This window comes from Aureobasidium pullulans, assembly GCF_000721785.1.
Source record: "Aureobasidium pullulans EXF-150 unplaced genomic scaffold scaffold_1, whole genome shotgun sequence".
Lineage (NCBI taxonomy): Eukaryota > Fungi > Ascomycota > Dothideomycetes > Dothideales > Saccotheciaceae > Aureobasidium > Aureobasidium pullulans.
This window is the reverse complement of record NW_021941021.1, coordinates 2,407,963-2,428,594: the sequence shown is the minus strand read 5'-3', so window position 1 is coordinate 2,428,594 and position 20,632 is coordinate 2,407,963. Positions and strand designations below refer to the sequence as shown.

The 20,632-nt window shown below is 51.6% G+C and overlaps 6 protein-coding genes across 6 annotated transcripts; 4 read left to right on the top strand and 2 right to left on the bottom strand.

The window, feature by feature from the left end:
* Nucleotides 1-34: 34 nt before the first annotated feature.
* Nucleotides 35-2,838, top strand: M438DRAFT_341737 (vacuolar import and degradation protein 27). The gene is made up of 3 exons (XM_029904574.1): nucleotides 35-143; nucleotides 207-1,831; nucleotides 1,886-2,838. The coding sequence occupies exons 1-3, from the start codon at nucleotides 125-127 to the stop codon at nucleotides 2,690-2,692; spliced, it is 2,451 nt and encodes an 816-aa protein (XP_029766218.1). The 5' UTR covers nucleotides 35-124; the 3' UTR covers nucleotides 2,693-2,838.
* Nucleotides 2,839-3,890: 1,052 nt separating this feature from the next.
* On the top strand, nucleotides 3,891-5,024 carry M438DRAFT_330984 (uncharacterized protein; the record flags this gene model as incomplete). Its single annotated transcript, XM_029903368.1, has 1 exon — nucleotides 3,891-5,024. One exon carries the CDS (start codon nucleotides 3,891-3,893, stop codon nucleotides 5,022-5,024), a length of 1,134 nt encoding a protein of 377 aa, XP_029766217.1.
* A 1,033-nt stretch (nucleotides 5,025-6,057) lies between these two features.
* On the bottom strand, nucleotides 6,058-8,072 carry M438DRAFT_341735 (glucanase B). Its single transcript, XM_029904573.1, has one exon. The coding sequence runs from the start codon at nucleotides 7,679-7,681 to the stop codon at nucleotides 6,335-6,337; it is 1,347 nt and encodes a 448-aa protein (XP_029766216.1). The 5' UTR covers nucleotides 7,682-8,072; the 3' UTR covers nucleotides 6,058-6,334.
* Nucleotides 8,073-8,307: 235 nt separating this feature from the next.
* Nucleotides 8,308-12,695, bottom strand: M438DRAFT_287938 (Coatomer, alpha subunit). The gene is made up of 6 exons (XM_029901643.1): nucleotides 12,296-12,695; nucleotides 12,195-12,244; nucleotides 11,821-12,140; nucleotides 9,041-11,763; nucleotides 8,698-8,991; nucleotides 8,308-8,642 (listed from the first exon to the last, which is right to left on the bottom strand). Exons 1-6 carry the CDS (start codon nucleotides 12,329-12,331, stop codon nucleotides 8,400-8,402), a joined length of 3,666 nt encoding a protein of 1,221 aa, XP_029766215.1. The 5' UTR covers nucleotides 12,332-12,695; the 3' UTR covers nucleotides 8,308-8,399.
* Nucleotides 12,696-12,865: 170 nt separating this feature from the next.
* M438DRAFT_341733 (uncharacterized protein) lies at nucleotides 12,866-13,795 on the top strand. Its single transcript, XM_029904572.1, has one exon. The coding sequence runs from the start codon at nucleotides 13,067-13,069 to the stop codon at nucleotides 13,718-13,720; it is 654 nt and encodes a 217-aa protein (XP_029766214.1). The 5' UTR covers nucleotides 12,866-13,066; the 3' UTR covers nucleotides 13,721-13,795.
* Nucleotides 13,796-15,445: 1,650 nt separating this feature from the next.
* On the top strand, nucleotides 15,446-18,913 carry M438DRAFT_287934 (uncharacterized protein). Its single transcript, XM_029901642.1, has 4 exons — nucleotides 15,446-16,034; nucleotides 16,085-17,731; nucleotides 17,783-18,352; nucleotides 18,407-18,913. The coding sequence occupies exons 1-4, from the start codon at nucleotides 15,480-15,482 to the stop codon at nucleotides 18,416-18,418; spliced, it is 2,784 nt and encodes a 927-aa protein (XP_029766213.1). The 5' UTR covers nucleotides 15,446-15,479; the 3' UTR covers nucleotides 18,419-18,913.
* Nucleotides 18,914-20,632: the final 1,719 nt, after the last annotated feature.

Genomic DNA, 20,632 nt, shown 5'->3' with positions numbered 1-20,632 from the left:
CTCAGACAAGGTCGCCGTCTTTCCTACAAGATTCATTTGATGCGCCCGATCGCAGCTTCACCTCTTATTCATTCACGGCCGTAGTATCGACAGCGATCTTTGCTAGACGTGTCCGGAAGCCAAAATGTTCGCTTTAAAATCGCGTGAGATCAGACCCCCGCGAACTCCCACTTTGTTTGCAAACAGCTGACAATCTTGCCTGAAAGTGAGCAAATACCTCTTTGGCAACGCCAACAAAGAATCCATCATCGAACTGCCACAAGGTCAACTCTATCTCGTCCGCCCCCGATCGCTCAAAGGCTACTCCGAACTCATCTTCAAAGACGCTGCTGCCTCGATCCGACGGACCGGCCAGGAATACCAATACCAGCTCGTTGTCCAACGTGTCTACGAAGAGGGTGAAGCAGAGCTTGTAGGAGAAGACGGAACACAAGACGACCGACTTGACGGCGTGCTCTCCGACAAGGACGAAAAGACTTTCCTTCTCGACGAGCATCTGCACTTCCGTGTTGACATCAAAGACGACGGCGAAGTTGTTCTTGGCTGGCTTGACCTCAGCGGCGACGACGGTGACTTGTTTGAATTTGTCTGCGACTCTTCAGCGTCGCCAGAAACTGCCACATCTTTCGCTCTCGTAGCCGCCCAGTGCCAGTTCGAGCGCAAATACCGCAAGCCCCGCGACCTCGCTACCGACGACGATCTGCGCGAGTTCAGCTTCGACCACGAAGACCCCATTCCACAGGCCAGTCCGATACAAAGCCCCTCGCGCTCTCCCACCATCTCGCCTCCCCCGTCCACTCCATACATGCCATCTCTCAACCAGTCCAACTCCGGAGTCAAGCGCAGCGACGCTATGCCGAGATTATCTATAAGAGCTGGAAAGGCTCCTCTTCGCGCCTACGAGGAGGCTCCAACTGTCGCTCCTTCAGCTTCGAAGGCTCCTGAGGCTCGCGAGACCTTGGCCGACCAAGACGTCGAGCTGCACCTCTTCGACTTCCAGTCCGGTACTTTCGTATTACAAGATGAGAGTGTCAACGCTACTGTCACGGAAATTGGCAACTGGAAATACTGGCTCCAACTCAACAGCAACGACAGAGACTGGCTCGGTCAAGAAGTCGTTCCTGATATCAACCCCGTCTTCAACTTCGAATACCTCTCCTTCATTTTCAATCACTACAGCGACGATGGAAATGCCTTCTCATGGCTCTTGCGCTTCAAGGAGAGAGAATCTCTGGAAGAGTTTCAACAGGGTCTGATGCAGGCTCTCTGGGAGCACTCGAATCAAACAAAGTGGCTCAAGGCAAAGGATACCGAGAGGGATTACGTCCTCGATGCCTTCAACGACCTCGTCCTGGAAGACAAGGACGACGAAAGAGAGGCCGATGCTCGTGAAGAGGATGAACAAGAGGAAGAGGAGTACTATGACCAAGAAGAAGAGGAGGACGACGGACAAAGAAGCGAGCACTATGACAGCGATGAGTCAGAAGACGATGTCATCACTAGAGATGAGGACGGCAATGTCAACTCTCAGCTCGCCGTCGGCTACAAACACGACCGCTCATTCGTCGTCAGAGGCTCCAAGATTGGTGTCTTCAAGCACACTCCCGACAATCATCTCGAGTTCTCTACCAGCATCTCCAAGGTCGAAACACCAAACGGCAAGGTGTTCAACCCCAAGAAGATCATGCTGCATGCTGAAGACCGCAACATGATCATGCAGGATGGCGATAACCCTAACTCTCTCTTCCGTATGGATCTCGAGTACGGCAAGATTGTCGATGAGTGGAAGGTGCACGATGACATCCCTGTCAACACTTTCGCCCCTGAAAAGGTATGCCAAAATATCACATTCTTCGTACGAGACGACTGACTAATTGATGTATAGAAATTCAGTCAGATGACGGGCGAGCAGACCTTCTTGGGTCTGTCCAACAACGCTCTGTACCGTATCGATCCTCGTCTGCAGGGTGACAAGCTTGTTGATTCAGAGCTGAAGCAATACGCTACCAAGAACGGCTTCACTGCTGCAGCCACTACCGACAAAGGATACATCGCCGTTGCCTCAAGCAAGGGTGATATTCGTATGTTTGATCGTCTTGGAATCAACGCAAAGACCCACATTCCTGCCCTTGGTGACCCGATCATCGGTCTTGATGTGTCTGCGAACGGTCGTTGGGTTCTTGCTACGACTCGCACTTATCTACTGCTCATCGATGCTCTACAAAGCGATGGCAAGAACGAGGGCAAGCTTGGTTTCGAAAAGTCGTTCGCCAAGGACTCAAAGCCTCAGCCACGTCGTCTGGCCTTGACACCAAGTCACGTCGCTCAGTTCCAGCATGAGACCAAGGTTGCGTTGTCCTTCACACCCGCAAGATTCAACACCGGACCTGACGCCGATGAAACAACCATCATTACTGCAACCGGCCCCTTCATCATTACTTGGAGTCTCAAGAAGGTTCTTGCCGGACGCAAGGATCCTTACAGCATCAAGCGCTATGCCGAAGACGTCAAAGCAGACAACTTCCGCTTCGGTAGCGACAAGAACATTGTTGTTGCTCTGCCAAACGAAGTCAACATGGTAGCAAGAAGAGCTCTACAGAGACCAACTCGTGAGAGTATCATGGCCACTCCTAGAAAGACTGGCCGTGGTAGCTATCTCAGCAGAAACGATATCGTAAACAGTCCTTACTGAGTGTGTTTGTAGATCACGACGAAACGACTAATCTTTTCTTTTCTCGCGGAGACGGGACTTTGGGAGGAAAGGAGGATCGTGCTTAGCTTTCAGGCCTTAGATACCATGGAATATTTTCTTCCTCTTCCAATCAAGCTCGTCAAGCCTTTCATCTCACTTTGCTGGACGCTGATGGTACATGCCCTCCAGGAAAGTCACTCGTAAATTGACATGTTCGGTCTCCAGCTCCGAGCTCGGGAGCTCTCTCCGATTCGTAGATCGATCACGCTAGTCTCGGATGGTCATAGTGTCGGCTAATCCCATGAGCGTATTGGGAGCACCGACAACTTCATTCGTCGCGACTTCCCAAAGGCGCGTCCTTTTGTGATGTCAAAGTTGGACAGACCAACCTTTCAAGCATCGATCGACGCGATCATGACAGTAGCTCCACGAATTGTCGACCTGAGTTCTTGCTCCCTGCTTGCATCGTCGATGTAAACCGCACAAGGGCAGAGCCGCGTATCTTCATTGCTGAGATCGCTTGTGTTCCGGCATATACTGACCTTTGACCATGGACATGAAACATAACATCATGCTGTATATGTTCCCTTTCTATGCAGTGTCGCTGCAAGCATTGCAAGATGCGCCAGGTTACAGGCTACCCATCCATGTGTGTTCCTGCTTATGCCTGAAGACAAGGTTCAAGTACCAGAAGACGTAGGCCAGACAACGACAAACTTACGTTTTTGTGTTTGATATGGAAGTACTAGCAACAGAAAACAGCAGTAGTCGACACTGGTCCCGAAGCAGTCGGGCAAAGGCATCTCGCAGGAAAGTGCGACGCAGATGCGGCCAATGAAACAACGAAGCTGACCCGACGAGGCTTCTTGCTGACCACAAGGCGTCTCATAACGAACCGCAAGGCTGTTGCGGGCATTTGCGAGCCGACACCGCAGCGACGAACGGAGGCTGCAAAGATTGTGTTGCACAGCATAGACACCCTATCACGTGGCTTCCCTGTTTGCTGGAAACCATCCTTCACCTCTTCCCAGTCGAACCGACAACCAAAGCCGTGGTGCGAGTAGCACAGCATCCGAAACCGCTCACCCGTGTCTCTCGACCCCCCTTTCGTGCCTGTTTCGACGAGAAAATTCTTCTCACCTGCCAAAAGCTGCGAAAGCATGGGCTGAAAAGCTGGCCCAACTCAATCATCAACATCATGGATATAAATTCGACCAACGCTGGCGACTACTACGCTGGAGGCATTCCCAAGATGCCTGCTGAATGGGAGCAGTACATTCTCAATCAACAGGGAAAGTTCGGAGGAGGCACCCAAGCAGCACCCGTCAGACGAAGAAACACGGTTGTCGGCATTCCCACCTTGGGCGATTTCATGCGCGAGTATGAAGACCGTGCCAGAGAGCAGCGCCGTTGTGCCAGAAAGGATAGTCACCAACCTGCCTACGACGACCAAGACGATCTCTCCCACAACAACATGCACTTTGGCAATGATTCCCTTCCGCCCTCCTACTCTTCGACCGCTTCGTCCAATGGCACTAAGCGATCGTCCACCCACGTACCTATGCCTAAGAAGCAGCTCCCGTCGGGTTCTAGACACAATCGCCGTAGCTCATTCTCCAGACCTAAACTCCCTGAAGGCTTCATGAGCACCCCGGAAATACCCCGTCCCGACAGTCCTGAGACGTTCAAGAGGAAGATCTATGAGCACAAGGCCCAGTACTACGCCTCCCAGAAGCAGCGTACCCATTCGCGTCCGCGCCACAAGTCGCTGCTCAGCTCCGTTCTCTATGAGCAGGATGACTACTCCGCCTTCGTTCCGCCGCCTCAGCACACTCCCCAGCAAGCCGAACAAACTCCCGTCACTGCTTTCGCACTTTGGCGCCAGGAGTGCGATGAGCAATTGAAAGACAAGTCTACCATGACTCGTGTGCCTGCTCTCCCCATCTCGACTTGCTCAGAGTGTGCAAGCGCCTCGATTCTTGGTGGTCAGCCTGTCCCTATCGCCTGTGGCCACAGCCTTGACAAAGTCCTTCGTACCGGTATCGAAGAAAAGCCTGGCACATACAAGTTCAGCAAGGCCTACTTCGCACTGCTGAAGGTCGAACGTCAGCGCTGGCACACCGATCGCTTCGGCGCTTGCAACCCCAAAGTCAAGCCTCGCATTGAAGCGAACGCTCAGCAGCTTTTCATTGTTATCAATGACCTCTTTGAGATTGAGAAGCTGCGCATGGTCGAGGCTGCCGAGATGCGTAATGAGCATCTCCCTGTCCATCGGCCCTGTCACACTCCCGATTACTTCAAGTTCAGGCCCGATGAGCGCAACGCCTGGTAGTCATATTTTGTCCTTGTAGCGCAGCATGGAGGATTCACGTATGTTGCTTGAGTTCAGGCATACACAAAAGTTTTGAGCATGCTCTCTACGCACGCGATTGTGTACATGATGGCTTCACCGCCGCTGCTATGGTCTTGAGGGAAAAGCGGTCAAAAAGACAAAGACTTGTCACCGAGAAAATAACGACTTTTACGCCCTTTTACAAGAACAAAATCCAAAACATGGGAGGATTGAGATTGATGGACAGACATATGAATATTGCTGGTTCGATATTCGTTGTCTGATCGACAACCCATGCTAACTCTCCTACCCGTTTTAACTTCACTTCTCGTCAAATAATTGCCAAAAAAGAAACACTTTTACACTCTGCTAATGATGTTTTATCCCATGCGAGGTTCTGCTAATGTGGACTGTCAGTATCACGATAGACTAGATTTTATAAGCCCATCACGGCTTTTTCGGACCGCTAGGTTGTTGTAGCTTCCCTGCCTGGTAGGCTATTTGGCAGGTCGTTCTTTCTTTCTTCAAGCACCGTGAGAGTCGCACCTCCCGTCTAACATGACCACCGCACTCTCTCGTTCTGTAACCAAGATGTCTTCTTCCCCTCATGCATAACAAGCAAATCAACCTCATCGCCTCAAGAGACCCTCAGGAAGATCTATTAGTCATGTTCTTTTTGCTGATGGTCGTCCCTGCTTCCTTCTTCCACCAGTCGGATGAATTCACCCCTATTTTACTTTCTCAATTATCTTATATCTGCCGACTATTCCTGTCATGACTTTCCTCTTCCAACAGATCGAAGGAATATATGCTGTTGCCCCGCTCGGGTGGCTCTATTCGGCACATGTTCTTGTTTGGAAGTTGGATTGTTGTTTCCTCGTTTGTATTGGGTCTGATGATTTTTTTCTTCCGCTTTTGCGGGTATGTTGCTACTTTCTACTCCAGACGAAAATCGCAAGCGGAAGAGGAAGGCGTGAGGAATTTGCACGATCGAAATAAAGGGAACAAGGAAAGATGATAGCGGAGAAGGATTTGTTGTGTCAAAAAGTTGTTCATTATGTTTAATTCCTCGCGGGCTTGCTTCTTTCTGAAGTCAAAAATGCCCGTCTTGTATCTACATAAAAAGGGGGTATATATATGATAATAATAATTCTATGCTGCCTTAAAGATCTCTCCTCCAAATTTTTATATCAAATGAAGAAACCAGTCTCCAGATATTCCAAGAAAAGTGTAGTGGAGTGTCCTCCTCCAGAACATTATAATAAATACATCAAGCGTTGCCGGAACGATGATGGTAGAAGAAGAGGTGATTAAACACCACCGACGGTAACCTCAAGGATCTGAGGTTGGGCGACACTCAACAAGCCAGCCATGTCGACTCCACCGGTGGGAGTAACGTCATCGTAGGCGAACGCGTAGCCCTTGCCATCGACCTCGTAGTCGTGAACGAATTTGCTGTACCAGTTTGCAGCTCTGCCGCTCTTGGTGTAGTAGCCTGATACATCAGACATGGGCTGAATGTTGCCGCCGGAGATGAGGAGGGTGGAGCGGTGGAAAGCGGCACACAAGCGAGGGACAACGGCACGGTGGACATCGTTGTCGCTGCCGATGATGGCGAAGGGGCCGCCGTTGCAGCCGAAGATGTCGGCGGCGGATGGTTTGGCATAGGCGCGGTTGTCACCGGCGCAGTTGAGGTAGTCGCCGCTGACTGTGCAGTTTACGAGACCGGCGGAGACTTGAGTGTCGATGGTGAGAGGGGTGGTGGTGTAGTGGTTCCAGACATCGTTGACGTAGGAGGTCCAGTAGTCTGAGAAGGCGTTTGGGTAGAGTGAGATGTAGTCGAAAGGTGCCAGGACGCGGAGGGCATTGTTGCTGGCATCGTAGGCGCAGAGATCGGCCCATGGGTAGCCATCGATGCAAGTCTGCTCTTCAAGATCGGCGCAAATGTCGTCAACAGCTTGAGTGTGAACACCTTGTGCTTGTAAGACAGTACCGTCACAGGCAGTCAACTTCTGTCCAAGGGGAAGGCCGACGAAGTCGACGTAGCTGAGGTTGGTATAGATGGCAGTGTCAAGATAGGTCAACTCGATGAAACCCCAATTCACAGCTGAGGAAGGATCAGAGGGGTTGACAGCTGAAGGCTCGACCAGAGCGACATTGCCGCCAGCGTTGACAGTGTAGAACTGCAAGTTACCATCGGCAAACCAGATGCGACCAGCGCTAATGTAGCCAGGAAGGGAAATCTTGACGGTTGAACCTTGAGCGCCAAGAGGGATGGCTACATTCTCTGTTACGGGCTGAGGTGTAGTAGCCGTTGTTGCAGGAGGGTAGTACCATGTGCCGTCAGGGTGCAGCATGACAAGAGCATTGTTACTATCTCTACCTGTAACGTAGGCTTTGACATTCGAGCTAGACAATTTGTTGATGAATGAGAGCTCGATGAAATCCGAGTCCGCAGCAGCGAACATGTTGACTTTAGGTTTGGATGCATCAGCTGAGACTGCGTCTGCTTGTATCGTTTGAGTTGTGTTGACTGTGTTGCTGTCGGTAAGAACGACGTGGTTTGCATCTCCAGGTGTGATGGCGAATGGCATAGCCATGGTATGACCGGCCAGAAGAGCCGTAAAGGCACACGAAAGTGCCGTCGAGAAACGCATGATGTGGTAGATCTGATCGAAGAAGCACAGCTGTCTTGTCAAAGTGTGCGTGTCGGATGTTGGTGATCGGGTCCTTGTTGACTTGTACAAGAACAGATATTCGGGTTGTGATTGATGTGGATGAGAAAATAAGCTGGTTCTGGCCACGAGATATACATACTTATAAGGGCCTCGACCGCGGCAGTATAGGAGGAAAACCACTTATCCCTCTATCTAACGGCCTCAACCCGTTGGAGAGGTTGGCTGGGTGGCGCGTATGATAATACAGGTGCCGAGAGGAGGCTCGTCGTATACCAGGTTCTCTAGGCACTTGCTCGCTGGCGACGGCTTGATGAAATAGCACCATTTTGTCCTTCGAGGTTTGTGAAGCTCGCAAGAGCAGACGACAAAATGCCGAGAGGATTCAACCCATCAAGAGTTGAGAAGATTCGAGATCCGGCTTGTCGCACTTCCCACGTGGCAGTGGAAAGTAGGGAGAAAAATAGGGCTGGTGACCGTTGAAACACACGCCACAAAAACGGCGAACAACCATATCAAAACGTTAGATAAAATTACGACGAGGCAGAGACTGCGCAATCACTGCAACGCGCATGACGTGGATTCCGTTCTAATCGTTATGCAAGAATACTGGTTGCGATAGCCTACACAAAAAAACAGCACAGCTTCTTTTCACCCATTCAACACCTTACCAAGCCTCCCCTGGTTATTCGATAGCAAATCAAACAGTCAACCTCAAACCGCTAGCCGGTGCTCCGATGGCACAAATCTCGCACACCTTACAGACTGTTCCCTTGAACTGTACTTGGTACTTGACACCATCGTAGGGGCAGCTTGCACTCTGCTCGCCGCTGTAAATCGGTGTGTATGATGCACCGCAGACGTCGAACTCGGCGAACGAGTCGTATTCGATTTCGACAGCATCACCAGGTTGACGTTCGCAGACTGCTTTGACCTTCTTTGCCTGTTGTGATATATTAGCTTGTGTTTGCATGTATGGACGACCAGTATGAACTTACGTTCTCCTTGAAACGAGCATTTGTGCCTCTCTCAATCAACGCGTTAGCAAAGTTCAGAGCACTGCTCAATTGCTTGTTCTTGTGTGCAAAGTTCATGGCGGTGAACAAAGCCAGAGTCTGATGTTGGGGCTCGATGGCAGGAATAGTGAAGTATGCTGAGAGCTCAAGAGCCCGCTTCTTGTCCTCTTCTGAGAAAGAGCTCAAGTCTGTAGTGCCACCAACAAGCTCTCTACGAGTCAACTCGATCGACATGGCGAGTATGTATTGTGCGGCGGTCTGAATGAGTTCCTTGGCCTGAAGAAAGTTAGTGGTCTGAAGTTCTCAAGGGGGTCATCATGCTTACCTCGTTGACTTGTGCTTGCGATGACACAGCGTTGAGAATCAGGGTCTGCAAGATCTTGCGGAATATTTGAACACCATCCTCGAGCTTGTTCTTCTGCATTGATTGCTTGCCCGCTTGCAGGTCAGTTGTGGTGATCGTCTCAAGATCGCCGGGAATGAAAGGCAAGATCTTTCGTGAGTCGGTATCCTTGAGTGTGCGACGGACGTAGTTGACAATAGGCGGCAACTCGGGGTTGGCCGGCAAGAATGTACGCGAAGCGGTGTAGATCTCCTCGAATCTAGCCTCTAGAGGCTTGAAGTTCACTGCACCAACTTGTCTGTTGAGAAGATTCATGGCAGACTCATAAGATCCAGCAGCAACGTGGTCAGCAGCGACTGGTGAGTTGCGTGCCCATACATCTGCCTCGCTGCTTCCAGCGCCTGCTTCCACTGTCTCAACATTGACGAATTCTTCTTCGGCTTCGGCGAAGCTATCATCACCCATGTCCCAACCAGCAGCGTCTTCGTCGTCCTCTTGCTCAATATTAGCCTCCTCCTCAGGTACTGCAGTCTCAGCCTCGAGGAAGTCAGCGTCGTATCCGTTGCTGGCAGGTACGACTTCCTCTGCACCACCATCAGCAAGCAAGGCCTTCTCGAACGAAGAAGCACCTGATGACTTGACGGGCCAGTTTGACTGGAAAGTAGGAACAATTACGGGAGGTGTCGACAAAGGCTTGCCGGTATCAGGCATGGTAACCTGGTCCTCGGTAAGACCAGCAGCTTCAAGGATGTTTTGGCATTCTTCCTCCATGCCATTAGCTTTGGCCGTCAGGTAGGCAAGAGGGTATTGATCAATCTCCTTCAACATGTCAATTCTAGTCTGGACATCGCCCAGGTAGAGCGAGTTCTGGAAGCGAGAGGTCATGTCGCCACGGTGCTCGGCGATCTTGGCCATTCTTTGCAACTTCGACTCGTCACCAGTCGACAAGTACAGGAAAGAGAGCTTGTCGAAGTTGCGCAATTTTTGATAAGTCATCTCGACAACCTGGTGGTTTCCGTGAGCGAGAGCCTCAGTGCTCAAACGTTGCCAAAGCTTGGGGCGGTCCAGCTCCTTGGCCATCTCAACAGCAACCTCGAGGTTTCCGCATTCGATAGCCAACTCGAATCTAGTCTGAGGATCCTGGACGAATTGGAGAGCGATCTCAGGGTAACCCTTCTTCTGTAGGTAAGAAATGATACTTTGACCAACAAGACTGGAGTTCTTGATGATGTTCAGCATCTCATCATAGTGTCTCTTGACAAGAGCCATTTTGAAGCGGTATTCAGTTGGATCGATAGTCATGACCTTGGGCTTTGCAGCTCTGTCGAGGCAATAAACACTTCTGCCCTTGACGCGAACAAGGTAGACGGTCTGATCAAGAGTGCGAACGATACCGTTGTCACCGTTCATGAGAGTGTACTTGATGTGGTTGAGAGTGGAGTAGAGAAGGACACCAGTGTCATCCCAGACGGCACTCTTGATGCGAATAGTCTCGTGCAGAGTGCTGACTTGCTCCAGAGACTTGTTGACAATTGTGACGTTGTGCTTGCTAAGCAACGCGGCGTACAGACCGTCAGAAGACCAGACAACATATTTGACACCGTTCACGGCAAGCTCGGCGAGCTGCTTCTTTTGCTGAATGTCGTAGAGAACAACTGTAGTAGGGGTGATGAGCAGCAAGCAGCCAGTGCCACCGAAGTAGACGTCGACAGTGCCTGGCGGAGGCTTAATCGTCTTGGTAGTCGAGTTCTGGAGATCTTTGATGTCAATCTGCTGGTTAGGCTGGTTGAAGACGGCGAAACGGTTGCGAGCGACGAAGACAGCCGAAGTGGCGGTGCCGCGCAGGGAATTAGTGGGCTCCACAGCACCCGAAGCATCTCTAGGCAGGTTGATCAGTTCGTAGCAACCGCCGTCGGCGGGCGATGTGACCAGAACGGCGCGCTCTGCAGGGTTGTATGAAATAGCACGCGGGGGTACCCAAGGGCTTCCAAGCTTCTTGAGGGAAAGCATCGAGGGGCTCTCAATGTTCTTGGTGAAGTCGTAGGAGCGGACCTGCTTGTCCTTTGTGATGTAGAAGAGGTTGTTTTGGTAGACGGCCGAAGCAGGACGTTCGCGCTCAAGCTTGAAGACCATGACACCATTGTCGTGACCAGCGGCGAACAAGTTGATTTCAGGGTGAGCGGCAATTGTCCAGAAGCGGTCGTTCTCGCGCTTGAAAGACTGAACCGAAGATCGCTTGTTCAGGTCCCAGACTCGCAAAGTCTTATCCTCGCCGACCGACAGAATGAGGTCCTGGTGAGGGTGGAACAGGGCGGCTGAGGCGTTCTGGAAGTGACCTCTGCATGTATCCACCTCCCAAGCTTTTGTTTCGCTCATTCTCCAGAGCTTGATCAAGCGATCATCACCGGCCGAGACGATCAAGGGCAGTGTAGGGTGGAACGAGACCCAGTTGACGCCACGGTCGTGGCCCTCGAGCACAAACTTGACAACGGCATCTGTGTTGCCAAACATGTCGGCTTGATTCGCGTTGGCGCGGGCCATTTGATCTTCGAAAGTCATCGAGGTGGGAGCCGAGTGCTTCTTGCGCAAGCCGGAGATGTCCCAGACGCGGACAGATTGATCGAGGGAAGCAGAAACGACGAGATCCTCCTTGGGGTGAAACTGAGCACACATGGCGTAGTGGTTGTGGCCAGTCATGGTGCAGACTATGATATGTGGTCAGTTGACAGCATTACAGCATGGAGAGGTGACTTTTGTCGTACTCAGCGAGCGGTTCTGCCAGTTCCAGATGCGGATGGTCTGATCATCTGAGGCCGAAATGATCCAGGGAAGCTCGTGGTGGAAGAATACAGTGCGCACATAGTCGAGATGGCCGTTCAAAGTAAACAGGCAGCGACGGGTCTGGAGCGACCAGACCTTGATCTTGTAGTCGTCACCTCCGGATACGAACAGCGGTTGCGTCTTGTGGAAGTCGACACCTCGCACAGGACCATCGTGCTCTTCAAAGCGATCAATCAGGGTGCCCATACGGTAATCCCATAGTTGGATGGTGGACGAGTGTAGCGAGACGAGGATCCATGGACTTGTGTATGATCAGCATGCTGTTGGTCTAGATTGTTTAGGTTGGGAAGCGCACCGCTTGGGATGGAAGGCAATGCCCTTTGCTCTCGACGACTTGGACTCGAACTGTGCAAGTCAGAATGTGGTCTCACTTCAGCGGTATGGAGCAAAGCGGACCTTTGTGAGCATGGTGGGATATGTGTTGGAAGACATGTTGATGGAGGTATTTATAGAGCCGAAGCCGCAGCTTCACACATCGAGGTATGGGCTGTGCGCAATTGCCGAAGAGTAGAGGGTCGGATGCGCTGCAGCAGCTGGCGACGACAGGGCGGTTGAAGGTGTGGAATTGGGAGAGTTGTTTGAAGATGGAATGGACAGTTACAGCTATCCTTACTGCCACGTCTATTTCGCTCTGAATCCAGGAGCCGCGACCCCTTGTCTCCACGCACGCCAAGCCTGCAACATGCTTGGACACCTTGCTACTTGACCCCCTCCGAGGCTCCTTCCTGCTGAACAACAACTGCTCCAATGTTTGCTTCAATCATTCTTCCGTATCATTCGTCTGATTGTTGGTCTTTCACCATCACCAAACATGTACTAGTATTCCCTTCTGCGTGTGCTAGACTCAGCTCCACACCGTGCGTTCGATCAGAGTCTCTGAGCTTCCCCATCATTCGTCCGCGCTCCGTCATCGTCATGCCTCTTTCCCTTACAGCAGAGGCGCCATAGTCAACAAAACTAGGTACCAATGCACTTCTCGCTCCATGAAGTTTTGAGCCTGTGTCCTTTCACACGAATCCATCATCTGCGACTCCGTTATTTCTTCTCCTGCACTGCATGATGCCGCCTCCTCCCTCTCACTCACGGCTTCCATCTATCTCGACCTTTTCTTAATCTCGACTCGGCTGTCTTCTACCCTTGATAAATCTCGGGGACCTACCCAAGGTTATGTCAAACCATGCCGCGACCGATTCGCGTCTTCCGTCGTCTCCCCTTGAATCGTCCTATCATGGACATCAACATGCGCCACTGTATGCGCCGGACTCCATCGCCGTCTGGCAGTCTTCTCCGCCTACGTATACCTCGGCTCCGCAGAATTACTACGATTTCGACATTGAAGAGCTGTCAGATAATGACATGGTGTACCCTGACAACGCACAAATTCTGCGTCCGTACGAGCTGGAAGAGGTTGACAGTCCTGTCACAAACGCTACCCGTGTCGATTGCTCGAACGACATGGAAGAAGACTACGAAGATGATGAACAAGACCCAGATTCAGCTGCCTTTGCTCGCCGGCTGCGTCGCATGCGTTGGAAGCCCGCCTCTCGACCTTACTCCTTTGCTCGTTCATCGCCCGTCCGACCCAACCCCCGCAAGCGATTACGATCAGAGGTCCTAGAAGACACCGATACCGACACCGATAGTATTGACAGCTCTTATGCCCGCTCCGAGCCACCAAGGGCACGGCGACGTACTCAAGAACCGGACAGTACATCCACGCTTATCACGCTCTCGAAAGTGAGTTGCGACGACTCCACTACACAAGCATCAACTGCGGCCATGTACGGCGATCCTATGGATGTCGATGAACAAGCCACCTAGGACTACACAAGTCGTTCTCCGTTTATCCATCCTCTTACGACCACTTGCTTTCTTAGCGCCTGTTATATACCCAATCTGCGTCCATTTTCCCGGACATATCAAGTCAAAAATTCGAAATCGACAATCAAATTCTCTACACGATCCTCGAATCTCTTCTCACAATGATATCTGCATGTACCACTACTAGGAATATGTCACGTCGACTCACTACCCTGACACCTGTCTGTGGCTCGGGTTCGAAGCTTTTCCGACTTGTCCCGTCGCGGGGTCAAACCTGATAAACTTGCTCACTGGAGCTCATCTTCAAGACAGCGGATAGGCCAGATAGCCTTGACTCACAGCGACTGCTCACTTGACTCACAGCGACTGTTGACTCACAGCGACAGCTCAAAGTCGAACCGTTCTCGCTTATCTGCTCAGTAAGCAGGCTGTCTACTTCCTAGGTATAAAAGGTGCCTCTCCCTCCATCCTTCCTCTCTTCTCTCTCATCTCTTCCGCATCCTACAATCCTAATTCTCTGTCGTACCGTCACAATGGGCTCCACTTCTTCGTAGTGTGACGGACTAGTACCTACCCGTTGTGAGAGCGAGGAGGGACATTCTCGTGTCACATCTAATGTCACCGGCCCGTTACTCAGGGTGTGCGGAAGCAAAGTCAAGATGGAACCTTCGGGAGCCATGAGCCTGCTAAGCTATAGGTACTTTGCCATTTATCTTGACACCTGTGTTTGTCAATGCTATATTCCTACCATTTATCCCGATCACCTACGACTAACTCTGTAGATACTGCCATCGATTTGCTTTCACCATATATGTCGTTTCGCTTAGACTAACGCTGTAGATACTGCTGTCTTATTTGCTTTGGTATTTTATCGCGCGCCTTATTGTCTGTTTTACCATTTATCTCGCGGACTTACCCATTGCTTTTCTGGTCTGAGGACTGGGAAGTGAAGGGTACATACTTGTCGAGTCGCTATTCGTAGTCACGTACTCCGAAGAGACGGAATGCTACTCGGGCTTCATGACCAAGACTTTACGTCAAGGGCTTCACCCTGTCCTCACAATACACCATCTTCTCACGGCCTGTCCTTTGTCGCACCGTGCACGAGGATACATTGGATGAAGCTGTGGATATACGGAATAAGCAGAGACCATACCGGAATCGAGAAAATGCATTCGTCGTCCTAGTATCGTGCCTCACCTCTATTTGCTCGCTTTGGCCGTTGACCATCGTGCCACTACAACAAATCATGATGCTCTTCGGGTTCAAATAGGTGTACATCGAGGGTTCAACTTGCAAGTTGCTCCAGCGAATGCGACATTCGTCTCACTAATAATATGCGCCTTCAAATTTCATATGCGAGAAGGGACCTGAAGAGATACAATCACTCTGCAATCGATTACATGAGTTGGAGTAGTACTTTGCAGCATTCATCCTGTGACTTGATTTGAGATTGCTCGTGGAACAAACCAACTTGGCAATCACATCTACATTGCCTCACTGTAAGGAGGACAATACACAAAGTCGCTGCCTACAATGAACAGATGGTCTGAAGGGTCTGGAGTCGTAGTTGATGGTTCTCCTTTTCCCACTCCGCATGACGTGGGGAGGGCACGCCAAGGGCTGTTGAGCTGTTTGGAACCACGCTGGCCAGACGATCTGGCTAGGTTGCAATAACCCACACCAGTCATATAACCCGGAGCTTGATCGCATCTTATTTCGCCGCAGCTTTTCGCAGTCGGCAACACACATCTCCATCATGGCCAACCCCCAAGGATACCCTGCCCAGGGTTATTCGCAGGAAGAGTACGACCAATCGCAGTCCGGCACCCCCGTACCCACCTCGCAGCTGCCAGCAAAGAAGAAGAGAGCCTATGCCGGCCAGGCATTCGAGTTCGGCACCGGCGCCAATGCTGGTGGCATGCCCGCGACCCAGACACCTCCTCCCGCCGCCGCCTATGGTGCTCCCCAACCTGCTGCCGGTTACGGCTACGGCGCCCCGGTCCAGCAGCCCGCAGGCTACCCTGATCCCCAGCAACAACAGGCCGCTCCTGGTTACGGCGCTCCCGCCGCTGGCTACCAACCCCCAGATGCCTACGGTGCTGCCCCCGGAGGTGTTCCCGGAATGACACAGCAGTTCTCACAGATGGGCATGGCACCGCAACAACAGCAACCCGCACAAGCTCCCCAGCAAGCCGCCCCTGTCGCCCAACGTCTGAACCCTCTGCAGCCCGTCGACATCAGCGTTCAGGGTGCTCCCTTCCATGTCTCGGATCTGGATCTACCTCCTCCTCCGATCATTCTTCCTCCCAACGTACGTCAGTCGCGCTGTGGCTCTGAAGCCTTTACTAACAAGCACAATAGTCTAGCGTTACCCCCTCACCCAACGCGAACTGCCCTCCCAAATACGTTCGCTCGACATTGAACGCAATTCCCTCGACGAACTCGCTCCTCAAGAAGTCCAAGCTTCCGTTCGCCCTCGTCATCCAACCTTACGCTACCCTCCATGATGCCGAAGACGATGTACCTGTTCAGCCCGATCAGGTTATTGCAAGATGTCGCAGATGCCGTACCTACATCAACCCCTTCGCTACTTTCCTCGACCACAGCCACCGCTGGCGCTGCAACATGTGCAACCTGACCAACGATGTACCTCAGGCCTTTGATTGGGACAACATGAAGCAGCAGGCTATCGACCGCTGGCAGCGTCCCGAGCTCAACTACTCGGTCATGGAATTTGTCGCCCCTCAAGAGTACATGGTTAGAGCCCCTCAACCTTTGGTATACCTCTTCTTGTTCGACGTTAGTGTCGCCTCGGTTCAGAGTGGTCTTCTGGCAACTGCTGCTCGCTGTGTTGCTGAATCTCTCGATCGCATTCCCAACGCCGACCGCAGAACCCGCCTGGCTTTCATGGCTGTTGATTCGAGCTTGCACTACTTCACCATTCCTCGCGACGACAGCGGCACATCCGATTCTAACATGCTGGTTGTGAGCGATCTTGACGAGCCTTTCCTACCCACACCCGATGGTCTCCTGGTCAGCTTGGCCGATTCGCGCCAAAACATTGAGACCTTCCTCGGCAAGCTTCAGTCTATGTTCCAGAACACTCAGAACGGTCTCTCCGCCATGGGATCGGCTATGCGCGCTGGTCACAAGATGATCTCTCATGTTGGCGGAAAGATGGTTGTCCTGACTGCCTCTTTGCCCAACCACGGCTACGGTAAGCTTGACATGAGAGAGGACAAGAAGCTCCTCGGAACAAGCAAGGAGAGCTCTCTTCTGCAGACTGCCAACGCCTTCTACAAGAGTTTCGCCGTCGAGTGCTCAAAAACACAAGTCTCGATCGACATGTTCCTGTTCTCGTCACAATACCAAGATGTTGCCTCTCTCAGCAACCTGCCCAGGTACACCGGAGGTCAGACATACTTCTACCCTGCTTGGAGTGCAGCTCGTACAGAGGATGCCATCAAGTTTGCAACAGAGTTCAGCGATTATCTGTCTTCAGAGATCGGTCTCGAGGCTGTGTTGCGTGTGAGAGCTACCACTGGATTGCGCCCAAGCACTTTCTACGGCAATTTCTTCAACCGCAGCTCCGATCTTTGCGCATTCCCTGCCTTCCCTCGCGATCAGGCTTACGTTGTCGAGATTGCCATTGATGAGTCAGTCACAAAGCAGTTCGTCTGCTTGCAGGCCGGTGTGTTGCACACAACATGCAATGGCGAGCGTCGTATTCGTGTCATGACCCTTTCTATCCCTACTACACAAAACCTGGCCGACGTTTACTCAAGCGCCGACCAACAAGCTATTGCTGTCTACTTCAGTCACAAGGCAGTCGAGCGAGCTCTTTCCAGTGGTCTCGACGCCGCCAGAGATGCTCTCCAGGCCAAAATCATCGAGCTTCTTCAAACCTACAAGAAGGAGCTTGCTGGCGGTAACATGGGCGGCGGTGGTCTCCAATTCCCCGTCAACCTCAGAGGTTTGCCAACTCTATTCTTGGGTCTTATCAAGAACGTAAGTATTGGATGTTGTAGATTGAGATGCATTATACTGACCTAATCACAGCTTGGTCTTCGCAAATCAGCCCAGATTCCCAGCGATCTCCGATCTGCAGCCCTGTGTCTACTCTCGACACTTCCTCTGCCTCTCATGATTCAGTACATCTACCCTCGCCTCTACTCATTGCACGACATGCCCGAGACTGCAGGTCTCCCCGACCCAACGACTGGCGCCATTGCCTTGCCCCCTCCACTCAACTTGACCTCAGGCAACATTGTTCCTTTCGGTCTGTACCTGATCGATGATGGCCAAACACAATTCTTGTGGCTTGGGCGCGATGCTGTTCCCGCATTGGTCATGGATGTCTTCGGCACTGACGACAAGAATGCACTGAAGCAGGGCAAGACTTCATTGCCTCTTGTCGAGAGCGAGATGAACGAGCGTGTACGTGCTGTGGTTGAGAAGAGCCGAGACCACCGTGCCAAGGGCTGCGGTAGCATCGTAGTACCATCACTATATCTTGTGCGTGAGGACGGCGACCCAAGTCTTAGACTGTGGGCTCAAAGTCTTCTCATCGAAGACCGTGCAGACTTGGCCGTCAGCTCTGCTCAATTCATTGGCATGCTGAGAGAAAAGGTACGTTTCCAGAATCGGCTTCCTCTGACTTCACATTACTGACTTACATCACAGGTCATGCAATAAATAATTGATACCATCAGGCAGTTGAGTCAACCAGGAAGGAATGAGCAGCTGTCCGGGCCCTTGACAAACAGTAGAGGTGTCCGCACTTCAGGGAGGATTGAAAGCAAGATAGTTGAAAGAACCAAACAAACCACCAATGTCGCGTGTTGACTTTTTAGACGAAAGGAAAGGACAAAAAAGCGCTTCCCCAAAAAATTATTCATATTTTTCCATTCTGTTCCATTGCCCTGATGCAGGTACTGCTCTCTTTTCGACGAATCCAGGCGAATCTACAAGTTTAGGGAGCAGCAGCTTTTGCAGGAACGAGCTGAATAGGAAGATCCGAGTGTGGGTCGGGATGAGAAGCTGATATAACGGAGCTGAGTGACATAACAAGTGTACATGATGAACAACAGGGCAAACAGCGCCAGATGCGAGAAAATAGGCTTTCAACGCGATTGTGGAGTAGTGATCGGAAAATAGCAGCAAGGTACGAGTGGCAGAAACCTTTACGCCTCCCCCCTTCTTCCCACCAGCAACGACCTATCCGGGACATTCCTTCTACTCCTGGCGCCTTATCTTGGAAGAGTGGCTTTTTGCTTTTACGGAGCGCCAGGAAAAGCCCAAAACAAGTCAACTCTCGGGTTCCTTGCACCACGCATCAAACGGCGTAAAGAGGAGATCTGGAACAGCCCAAGACGCTTCTCTACTTGCCTATTTGTTTACGATAGATGCTGGAAGCGGTTGCACAGCGGGGCGAAAAGCCGTAGCAAAGAACAGGTACAATAGGTAGGTACTTTCGATAGAGTATCTATCAGGTACACAGAGTTCCCATTAGCAGAAAGACACCGCTTAGAGCCGGACTTGTCCTTTACCCGTGGGGTTGTAAGTGTGGTGGGGGGAGAAAGGACGCGATGCAAGCCTGTCTGCGCGATCGCCATTTTTAATATACATCTCCAGGCACCTATAGCATGACGAATGAGCAGCGACAATAGAGACACAACAATCGATTCAAACAGAAGAGAGAGAGAGGCACGGGGTGATGTTCAGAAAGAAGGCTTGGATCTAGCCTTCACGATTGTCTCGCCCTTGCATTTCTGCCACGAAACTCTCCGGCATGAAATGACCGAAGAGGAACTGGCGGCAAACAAGTGGAGGGGTGGATTGATTTTCACATGGCAAAGTTAAACTGCTTTCGTGGTACCTGATCTCTCTCGCGTGTACCTGCAAGGCATGGTGGATGTTTTAGCACTTCGAATAGAGTGACTGGGAGATATTAAAAATGCGGCAATCAATTTATCAGGATCACATGGAGGCGCTGAGGACGCTGCTTTCTCATGCAGGTCAGCGGTGCTGAAGGGGACTGACTAGAGTAGCTCCAAATCGCGACCTGACGAATCGCAACTGCCAGACACCCATTGTCATCATCATCCATAAGAAGCTTGGCTCTCTGGCACACGCTCCTTGTACCTTTCGTATCCCCTCCTTTTCCTCGAGCCTTTGACTGGTTTTACTCGGTACCGTACGGGATCTCTTGGGACCTGAAACCCCAGTAGATCTTTGGAGATGGGGCGAGACACATTCTGACACCTATCTGACAAGAAGGGGCATGAATGATGGTGATATGGTGAGAGCAAGGCACAGATGAAACATGCTCGAGGAAAAGCAACTCCCCATCCGATGGTGGTATCGAACAGCACTTCTTGATCACATTGTCATGCTAACGAGCCGTTCCATCCCGTTCTCTCTTCCTGTTCCTCGTTTTGCTCTACTCCTCCAACGACCTTCACCGTCTTTGTGGCTTGGCGGTGGCCGGGTAGCGGTCCTTGGCCGGTTTTGCTCGCTGGTCAGTGGTCACCCTTGTTAGCACACCGTATATCGAGTGGAAAAGGGTAAAACCGCCTCGTCCGGATTCCCTCGAGGCATGTATGATGTGGGTGTGTGTGGTGGTATGGGTGTGCGTGACCCAAGACTCTCTTGTGAATAATGGGTCCGAGCAACAAGGGCTGGACAGCGGGCGCGCGTGTTCAGGCGCGGTACTGACTTGCAGACAAGGACAAAGTGGAGGGGTAGGTACACGCATTGTCGTGCGTTTGCCGTGGACTGGTTGGTTTGCACCTGAACATGCACCACCATGTACCCTCTTGTACATTGCATGCTGCGCACACCCCACCTCTTGTTTAGTGTCGAGGGTACCTTTTTACCATTTCACGCTGCTCTCTACTCTATCCTACG